Source organism: Tupaia chinensis, unplaced genomic scaffold (genome assembly GCF_000334495.1).
Source record: "Tupaia chinensis unplaced genomic scaffold, TupChi_1.0 Scaffold000057_1, whole genome shotgun sequence".
Classification (NCBI taxonomy): Eukaryota; Metazoa; Chordata; class Mammalia; order Scandentia; family Tupaiidae; genus Tupaia; species Tupaia belangeri.
The window spans coordinates 4,199,111-4,209,113 of record NW_006159515.1 but is presented as its reverse complement, the minus strand read 5'-3'; the positions used below and the strand labels follow the sequence as shown (position 1 = coordinate 4,209,113).

At 47.6% G+C, this 10,003-nt stretch overlaps 1 protein-coding gene across 3 annotated transcripts in view; it reads right to left on the bottom strand.

The window, feature by feature from the left end:
• Window positions 1-10,003, bottom strand: part of TMTC4 (transmembrane O-mannosyltransferase targeting cadherins 4) — a 72,987-nt gene that overhangs the window by 25,290 nt on the left and 37,694 nt on the right. For 2 of the 3 annotated variants that reach the window (XM_006141516.3, XM_027776229.1), the window contains exons 6-11: window positions 9,855-9,955; window positions 4,517-4,609; window positions 3,870-4,034; window positions 2,812-3,014; window positions 590-761; window positions 377-508 (exon numbers count right to left, since the gene is read on the bottom strand). In XM_006141516.3, the coding sequence (XP_006141578.1) occupies window positions 377-508; window positions 590-761; window positions 2,812-3,014; window positions 3,870-4,034; window positions 4,517-4,609; window positions 9,855-9,955 (866 nt within the window). The remainder of the gene's footprint in view (window positions 1-376; window positions 509-589; window positions 762-2,811; window positions 3,015-3,869; window positions 4,035-4,516; window positions 4,610-9,854; window positions 9,956-10,003) is intronic. The other variant, XM_027776227.1, reaches the window with a different exon arrangement.

Here is a 10,003-nt window from a genome sequence, read left to right as displayed (position 1 = left end):
GAATGACCATGACACGATCTCTTCTCCACTCTCCCCTCCGGATTTCAGGCACGGGTGCACAAGTGCCTGGCATGAGTTTCAAGTTGTCAGGTCCAGGATTTGAACCATGATCGGCCATGTGGGAGTCCAGTGACATAACCATTATATCATCTGCTGGTCCCTAATTATTCTTTTCAATTATTGTGGTTAAGAAGAATTTCAATGAATCTTACCAAATCTCAAAAATAATAACATACAGCAAAGAAAATTCCAGGTATGTATTCATGGTCTTACGCTAGGATCTGTATGACAGCAAACATGCTTCGTACTCAGCTGGAGAGCTTTACATGTTTTCTAGTAAAGTCTTTTGGAAAAAAAGCTAGCAGCTGGGAAGTACCTTAGCATTGAGGGGACACACCGACAGGGCGCTTCTGAAAAGCTGCTCTTCATTCCGCCACTCGCCACTGCGAATCATGCATCTCAGCGTGTTTATAAATAAAATGCCCAGCACAGCAGCGGCAATTCGCTTCTTAAGAACAGAGAGATATGGTGAGTGTCCTTAGTGAGGTGCACCCAGGTGGCAGGGTTGCAAACAATGCTTGCTTGGTACCTTCTTCTTCACGTGCTTGCCGAGGGCCCCAACTCCGAAGGTCAGCAGCGTGCAGAAGCCCACGCTGGGGAGGTAGAGGACTCGCTCGGCAACCACAAAGCCCACTCGGAAGAACAGGTTACTTGCAGGAAGGAACGGGATGACGAGAAACCCCAGGCCCAGTGTGAGGATCCTGGAAGATAACAGGTATTTAAATAAATGGCTATCTTCAGAGGCCTCAAGAAAAACACCCTAGTAAACATTACATTAATGACAAAAGCCTTTTTTTTTTTCAATGGGATCAACTGAGAAAAAGTCTTATTGTCAATAAAAACGTCATTGGCAGGGGCCAGCAGGTGGTGTAGTGGTTAAGAGTGCTGGACTCCCACATGGATGACCATGGTTCCAGTCTCAGACCTGGTGGCTTGGTTTCTCTCTCTCTCTCTTTCTCTCTCTTGCTCTGTCCCTCTCTGATCAAATCAAAATATAAATAAATAAATAAAATTGAATAAGAATAATTCTTAAAAAAAAAGTCATTGGTAGAAAGTAATGGGTTAGCCTGGCAGTATGGAGTAAGGCATAGATATATTACTAAGCAGGGCCAGAGGATGGCACAGCAGTTAAAAAGTGACCCTCTGTGGGGACCAGCAGTTAGCGTAATGGCGATGTCGCTGGACTCCCATGAAGTCGACTGCGGTTCGAGTCCCAGACCCGGCAGCTTAAACTCATGCCGGGCGTGTGTGCGTGTGTGCCCAAGATCCCAAGAGGAGAATGGAGGAGAAAGGATTGCAGTGTGGCCATCCCCCCTGGGGGGGTGATTTCTCGCTTTCTATCTCTCTGTCTCTGTCTGGTGAGTGCACGTGCCCTATAGCAAAAACCTCTCAAAAAAAAAAAAAAAAAAAAAAAAGTGGCCCTCTGCGAGGCAATCAATCCCCTGTGAGAAAGTTCTTGGTACAAGCCTGGAGACCTCCCAGCGTATACTGGGTATACATATTCCCATGATGCAAGGTTGGCTGGAGGTGGGAATAGTTCAGGTGTCAAGATTCGGCTGGGGCGTGTTCTCTCTCTCTCTGTCTTTCTCACTCATGGAAGAAATAAATGAAGCTATTAAAATGTAATAAATATAAAAATATTACTGAGGCACTGACCATCAAGCATGGGAGTAAACCTTCTGAGTCACATGATTCATATCAACAAAGTGAGAATGATTACATTCGCCAGGCCTTTGTTAATCTATCACAGACCCTTTAGGTACTGATAGCCAGCTTAGTGGGTATTGGTCCCAATTAATTCAAGATAGCTTTTATGGAGAAAAATAATCCCCCCAAATGAGGATAATGAACCTAGCAGTGAGTAGTATAAACTTTATAAAATCCGAGTTAAAAAAATAAAATTTTTGGTTGCTTCTTCAGCACAAATTTCAGTCAGGCAGAAAGAAAGTTTGACTGCTGAAACAATTCTAGGAGCCTCCAATCATTCCCAATGTCCCCGATGAAGCAAGAGGACGGATTAAGCAAGGGTGGTAGCTCAAATTTGGTAGCTCCTTCCTAGACCCTGTTGCCTACAGGGTTTAAAAAAAATCCATTTCACATGCATAAGTGAACTAGAATTAAAGTTTATTGCTTTTTAGAATTACCAACCGATTGAAGACACAGGTAGACTTTAAATTTAGCTTATTTTGAGAAATTATGAACCGAATTTCACAAACACTTAGGCTTAAAGGTTTTCTTTAAAAACCTTAAACAGTTTTCTTTTTCGTGAAACACATTTGTTTTTCCTAATTGTTTTCCCAATCAACCTTTTTTTTTGTCAAAAAAAAAAAAAAGAATAGTCTCCTTGGGGCAGCAGCTTGTGTGGCCAATAACAGCAGAAGGGATCCCGGTAGCATTCAGCGTGCAGGAGGACTGTGAAATAATGGTCACAACACACGTCAATTACGCTCTGTTCTGACCGCAAATTACTCTTTACCACCGATGGGAAAAGGATCTGCAAATGCTCCTCCAGGACGGGGGAGGAGAGAGGACAGTCAGCCACGCCCCTTCTGCCTTCACTCCACGCCCGCCCGTTGGATCAGGCAATGGATGATTCTGGAGGGACTGACCTCATCCTAGCTACAAACAGGCATTTGAAATAAACGTCCTCCGATGTTACTTGCACAAAACAGGAGTGTGACTGGTGCTGGGTTTAGCAAAACGCCTCTGACTGGACCCGATGTAGGAGCGGAAGACCGCGCTGTCTCTTACCTTCTCTTGTGGCTGTCTTCAGAGCACAGGGCTTGGCATATCAGGCCAATTAGGCAGAGCCAGAGTGCTGCTAGTGCAATTACCCTCCAGTCACTGACCGACTTAATGAGGGGGATGCAGCCCATTGACCAATCAAAACACAGCCACCAGGGACACAGCAGCAGCCAGGCATTCAATGCATAGTAGTAATTATAGTTTATGGCCTGCCAGTCAAAAGGAAAACAAACATTTGTTTGATACTGAACTTGAAAGAAATATATTTTTAACTTCACTTTTGAAGCATGCGTATATTTTGTTCAAGGAAAGCAGTTGAATAAAAAAGAATATCATCCGTCTGTATATTGGACATGGGACTGCGGTCTGGGAGTCATGAAATGCATTCAGATCTTAATATAGCAAAGCCACCTGAATAAGCAGCACATCTGTTGTATTTCTGGCCAAGCTAGCAGCCATTTACTTAGCAATGCCTAAAAGCCTGTGACCCAGCAAATCTGAGGCCCAGGGATGACCCATGCACCTAATGATATAAGGCCAGGGCTCTGAGGTTGTGCTCTGATTTCTGTTTCTATGAAAAGCACTGCTAGGAATTCGTGGTCAACATCCATGCTGTTAGAAAAGGGCAAATCTAAAAGAATAGCGTGAGTCCTGACACCCTTAGGCTTTTAAAGATACCGTCACCTATACTGTGTCTTAATCCAGCCCCATCAAATTCTTTCACAATGACAGTTATGGGGTTAAGGGGCAGGTTGACAAGACTTGGAAAGAGCCCAAGCAAGGAGAAACCACCCCTTTTCGTTTTTCAATAGAAAGCAAATTTAAGTAGTTTACTGAGATCTCTCAACCCCCTAATAAAAGCCTGGCTTCACCCTAGAATATCTTTCCTGATAGCAAAAAAAAAAAAAAAACACAAAAAAACAAAAAACCCAGAGAGGTGTCCCATATATAAGGGTACAGTATTGTGGGTATGGTGGGGAGAGACGGGGAGCAGGGATGGAGGACCTGCGAGTATTTTTTTGGGGGGAAGAAGAGAATGGCAAAGAAACAAACTGTGAACTCACCCTCACCATCACGCTGTCCGCGAAGGAGGCCGGGTTGTCCACCTCAGTGAACGCCGGTGGGCCGGTGCCCATGATTTTCCAGCGCACGTACAGCATGCCGGCACCTCCGGAGGTGAGCAGGGCCATCCTGAAGAGGAGGCGCCCGTTCCTGAGCATTCTGATGCTCTGAAAAGACAAGAAAAGCCACTGGTGCTGCGGATTTTCAAGAGAGTGCAGCCCAGTCCGCTACTCAGACACCCCGCGTGTGGCGTGAGAGCTGCTATTCTGGGGCTAGCCAGGTGGTGTGGTTAATGTGGCTGAATTCTGCATGGGCGGCTTGAGGTTCGAGTCCTGGACCTGGCAGCACGAAAAACACACCAGGTGTGTATGTGTGTGTGTGTGTACATGCTCAAAATTTGAGAGGAGAACAGAGAAGATGGTATTACTATGCAGCCATTTCCTTGGGAGGTGATTTCTCACTTCCCCCCTTTTATCTCTCCCTGCTCTATAGTGAGCGAGCGAGCGAGCGAGAGAGAGAGACAGAGAGAGAGAGAAGGACTACCTATTTTAGAATCCAAAATGACAAGAAATACTTTACAAATGCCATTTTAAATCAGGCAGTACTTGACATTTTCCATGTCTGGGCTGGAGAGAAAGTATTTACTTACCTCTAATGACCTGTCTTTACGCAGTGCCTTCTGGACAATTTCCAGAGCATTGAATTTGCCTATCACCAAGATATCAAATACCGCATTCAACCCCTGAAGAAACAGAGCAAAACAATCAATGACGGGATGGCCCACTTCCGAGTAGGCAACAATTACACTTCATAATTGGTCACTGAATCTGGACAAGGAGCACAACGGGTTAATCAGAGGACACCTGCAGCTCTTCAAGAAAGAAAAAGTAAAAGCAGCCTGTTTCTGTGAATTTAGCCTGTGGTAATAGATCACATATACTATCTAGTAAGCCCTGCTAGTAAGGATTTCATTGTTTGCATGTAAGAGTTCTTTTTTTTTTTTTTGAGAGGTTTTTGCTATAGGGCGCATCCGCTTGCCAGACAGACAGAGAGAGACAGAGAGACAGAAAGCAAAAAATCACCCCCCAGGAGGGATGGCCATGCCGCAATCCCTTCTTCTCCATTCTCTTCTCGGGATCTTGGGCACGCACGCACACGCGCCCAGTGTGAGTTTAAGCCACTGGGTCTGGGACTCAAACTGCAGTCGACTACATGGGAGTCCAGAGACATAGCCATGACGCTAACTGCTGGTCCCTATAAGAATTCTTTAAGAGTCAGGATAGCTAGACAAAGGAGCTCCCAGGCGAGCTTCTCCAAAGGCCTATCTTCTCTTTTATCCCCTTAACTATAAGCAGCCCTGTCAATGATGTGACAGAGTGGTCACCTGGGCAGTAATAATGCTGGCAGAGAGGTGGCCATCCACCTTGGAAATTCAGCCGCAGAAGGAAACCTTAAGTGCCGCTGACTTCAGCAAATGGAGTGGGAGTAGTCCAATAACAGCTAACACACAGTAATCGCTGACAGAGCTCTGTGGATCTCTCGGGAAGAGTCCTGGCGACCACGGGTTCTACCTTCTCACTGGACACACAGCTGGCTACATCTCTCAGGCCGCCTAGCAGGGAAGTAAGGCCGAGTTCTAGCTGACAGAGCGAGGGAAGGAGTGTTCTGGACCACTGTGAAGGTTTAGTCGTAAAACCTGGGTGCCTGGGACTAGCAGATACGTAGTGGTTACTTCGCTGGACTCCCACCTAGTTGACAGCAGTTCAAGTCCTGGACCTAGTGGCTTAACTCATGCTGGGCATGAATGTGTGTGTGACCAAAATCCTGAGAAGAGAAGGGATTGCAGTGTGGCCATCCCCCTGATGGTGGGGGAGGTGATTTCTTGCTTTCTGTCTCTGTCTCTCTGGCGAGCACATGTGCCCTATAGCAAAAATCTCTCTAAAAGAAACAAACCGGGACCAGCAGTTAGTGTAATGGCTGTGTTGCTGGACTCCCACGTAGTTGACCGCGGTTTGAATCCTGGACCTGGTGGCTTAAACTCATGCCGGGCACATGTGCGTGCGTGCCCAAGATCCTGAGAAGGGATTGTGGCGTGGCCATCCCCTCTGTGGGGTGATTTCTCGCTTTCTGTCTCTCTCTGTCTGTCTGGCGAGCGCATGCGCCCTAGAGCGAAAACCTCTCCAAAAAAAAAAAAAAGAAACAAAAAAAGAAAAGAAATGGTGGAAAAAGAGGATGCCCTCTTCCGCCTGGCCAGGACAACCTGGGGAACTACAGGTGACGGTAGCAGGGCCTCAGCTGGCCTGGCCCACTGAACGTTGGAAGCCTCGCCCACGGCTGTTTGGTGGACGGCAAGTACACGAAGCCGCTGGGTTGGGGAGGAGCTCTCGGAGCCCCTTCTGCAGCCGGTTCCGACAGCAACTCGATCGTTTCTTCCTGCAGGGAAAGGCGCTTTTGCAGCTATGGCACCTACAGTTACAGGCTAACGGGGAGCTGAGCTGTGGATCTGTCTCTCCCCAGAGACAGACTTTGAGTGTCGCTGCAGCGGGTGACGCCATCTAGCAGACCCTCCTGCATGCTCTGGAGAAAGTGCTCCAGATAGTCCCAGGGTACATGGTTGGAACTGCCCCTAAATGACTTGGGTCTCTTTAATGTGGGGCTTTGTGGTGAAGATCATAAATCATCCGAAGTCAGTGGTAATTTGTGGTTTTCAGAGCAAGGATGACATCCCTACTTAACCCTCTCCCATAAAGGCTGGGAGCCACTAATTACCCAACACACGGGCCAGTGCCGTGTTAATCGTTTCAAAGCATCCTGACTTTATTCACCCGTGCGATACCCGATCTTTGCAGGTCACAGAAGCGTATGCCTGCCCGGTGTCACCCGTTTTCTAGAAGGCAGAGCGGCCTGTTAGTGGCCGCTATCTCCTTACATGGTTAGTGTCTCTGCCTATAAACAGAAGGGCAGTCATTGGGGTCACACAGCCAGGAGGACAGAGCCTGGCCCAGGCTGCCACTCCCTTCTCCCTCCCACTCAAACAAAGCACCAGGTCCACATTGAATAACATTTTGAAAACAGCTAAATTCTACCCCATCTTCACATAAGTTCGACCTAAATGCTCTTATTTTATGTTTCACATGCATTCACTGTGCATCGTTACAGCATCGAAAACGCATTTTTCCAGCATGCATACCCTGTCAAAAGACATCATCACGCGTGTTGTCAACCACAGATCTTCAGTGCTGCTCACGCGGATGCACAGGGGCTGCCTGAGCACCTCCTGAAACGGAGATTCTGGCTCAGCAGGTCTGAGACTGAGTTTCTTCTTCTAAGAAAAACTTGCCAGAAGGCAAAATACACTTGTGGAGAGGAACAGAAGGAAGGAGGGAGGCAGGGTGAAAGGGAGAGGAAGAGAGATGGGGAGGGAAAGAAAGGGAGAGAGGGGGAGGAAAAGAGAGGGGGAGAGAGGGGAAGAGAAAAGGAGAGAGGGGGAGAGAAAGGGAGAGAGAGAAAGAGAGAGAGAGAGAGGAGGGGGGAGAGAAAAAGGGGGAAGAAAGAAGAGAGAGAGAGAGGAAGGGATGAGGGGAGAGAAAGAAGGGAGAGAGAAAAAGCCACCACCCTGGGGAAATGGTCACGACATAATCCCTTCTCCTCTGGATTTCGGGCATGCACACACACAGGCTGCCAGGTCCGAGACTCAAGCTGAGCGGACGGCCATGTGAAACCCGCTGCTCCAACCACATGCCACTGGCTGGTCCTGAGATCCTGAGCTCCAACGTCACACGCTGCTGATGCGACTGGTCCTCCCACCGCATTTTATAATAAAGCAAGGTTTAAGTTCTAGCACGAACCACAGGCCACGCCTGCCGCTGTCTGCAGATGCCTGATGCTGTCACAACTGAGTGGGGCCTCCAGGCATCCAGGGGTAGAGGCCAGGGCACGGCTAGACGCCCTTCAGTCCACGGAAATCCAGAGGAGAGGTGACCTGGTCTCAAGCGTCAGCAGTGCGACACCGAGAAACATTGCTTTAGAGCACAGGTTTTAAAAGTGGCTCATGAAATTCGAGTTACCTTTCCACGGTAATCCTCACTGCACCATTCCCTTGCTAGCTTAATCTTAACGGATGGAGCCTCATGGAACTCCTCACCTTTCCCTTGACTGGTGTCCAACACCAAATAGCTCCGACTGCTCTTTCTTTGCCAAGCTATTGCTATGAGGCTGTTCAAATCCCACATCTTGGCTTTTTCCCCTTCTCTGTCCCCATCCCTAACGTCTACGTTTCCCTCTAATAATATAAAGCAGAAAACTGGCTAGGATGGAGAAAAGGACAGTGGGTTTCAATGCCTCTCCCTTCCTGGGGCTTCAGTTCTAGCCTCCCCGGCATCAAGACCTAAATGCTTTTATTTTAGGTTAATTCGTACAGTACAAAGAGTACTGAAAAGTGACCAAGATAATACGGTGCACATTCTTATTGTGTAGAGAGAGACTGTAAGGCTTAAAGTTAAAATGTGTGATTATAAGTTACATTTGACTTAAAAAGAACACTTTGAAAAGAAAGTCCTACTTAAAATATTGGCATTATTAGAGATTCTTCCTTCCTTCCTTTCTTTCTTTTTTTTTTTTTTTAAGGTTTTTGCCATAGAGTGAGTATGTACACTCACCAGAGAGAGACAGAGAGGAAAAGTGAGAAACCATCCCCCAGGGGGATGGTCATGCCTCAGTCCCTTCTCCATTCTCCTGGGATTTGGGGCATGCACATACATGTGTCTGCTGTGATTTTTACACCACTGGGTCCAGGACTCAAACCATAGTTGGCCACGTGGGAGTCCACCCAACTTGTTGGCCCCAAGATTCTTGTTTAAGTACTAAAGTAACAAATAATCTCTTGATTTCAAATCAAACATGTGTGCAAATGGAACATTTTAGTTCTGGTGTTGGTTGAAGTCTTATTCAGGAGGAGAAAAACTACAGGCAAGGTTTTTGGGGAGGTTGAAAGAAGAGAGAGGACACACATGCACGAGTCTCTGAGTGGGTGGCAGAACTACTGTTCTTTATTCCCAGACTGGCCCCTGCCCTTGCCAAATCCAGGACAGAAACACTGATGGGCTGGGCCCTCTGTTGCACCTAGAACTGTGAAGTACATGACAGCATCTCCAAAAACTCCAATCATTTTTTTTCTACAGAATCTCTCCAGGAGGGATAGTCACCAGTATTAAGAAGTCCCAGCCACCATTTTCTACAGGTTGCTAACGACAATCTGTGGAGACAGCTCACCATCGGAAATGCCAGGTGTGTGAAGGCACATGTCACTGGTCCAGAAAGGTCTACAATCTCAGGCTGGCAACAGGATGCAGAAGCAGAGAGGCCCACAGAGGGAGGGCCAGCCCAGGTGTCTAGAGACCAAAGGGGGCGAATGAAGGGTGCCCCAACCTCACCCTGCCCTTACCAGCACGGTGACCCCTTGCTCCTTGCACAGCATGGCCACTGCTCCCAGAAGGATACTCAGCAACACCCAGAAGGTAGAGGAATGCGTCCCTTCCTTGTTACCTGCCAGTGAAAAGAAATGATAAATGCAAAAGCCATGCAACACAGCTCAGTCTTGTTAATATTGGGACCTACATTTCTATTTGTTTGTTTGTTTGTTTTTTAAAGAGGTGTTTGCTATAGTGCACGTGTGCTTGCCAGAAAGACAGAGACAGAGAGACAGAAAACGAGAAATCATCCCCCAGTGGGGATGGCCACACTACAATCCCTTCTCCTCCATTCTCCCCTTGGGATTTTGGGCAAGCACGCACACATGCTCAGTGTGAGTTTAAGCCACTGGGTCCGGGACTCAAACTGCAGCACATGTCACTGGTCCAGAAAGGTCTACAATCTCAGGCTGGCAACAGGATGCAGAAGCAGAGAGGCCCACAGAGGGAGGGCCAGCCCAGGTGTCTAGAGACCAAAGGGGGCGAATGAAGGGTGCCCCAACCTCACCCTGCCCTTACCAGCACGGTGACCCCTTGCTCCTTGCACAGCATGGCCACTGCTCCCAGAAGGATACTCAGCAACACCCAGAAGGTAGAGGAATGCGTCCCTTCCTTGTTACCTGCCAGTGAAAAGAAATGATAAATGCAAAAGCCATGCAACACAGCTC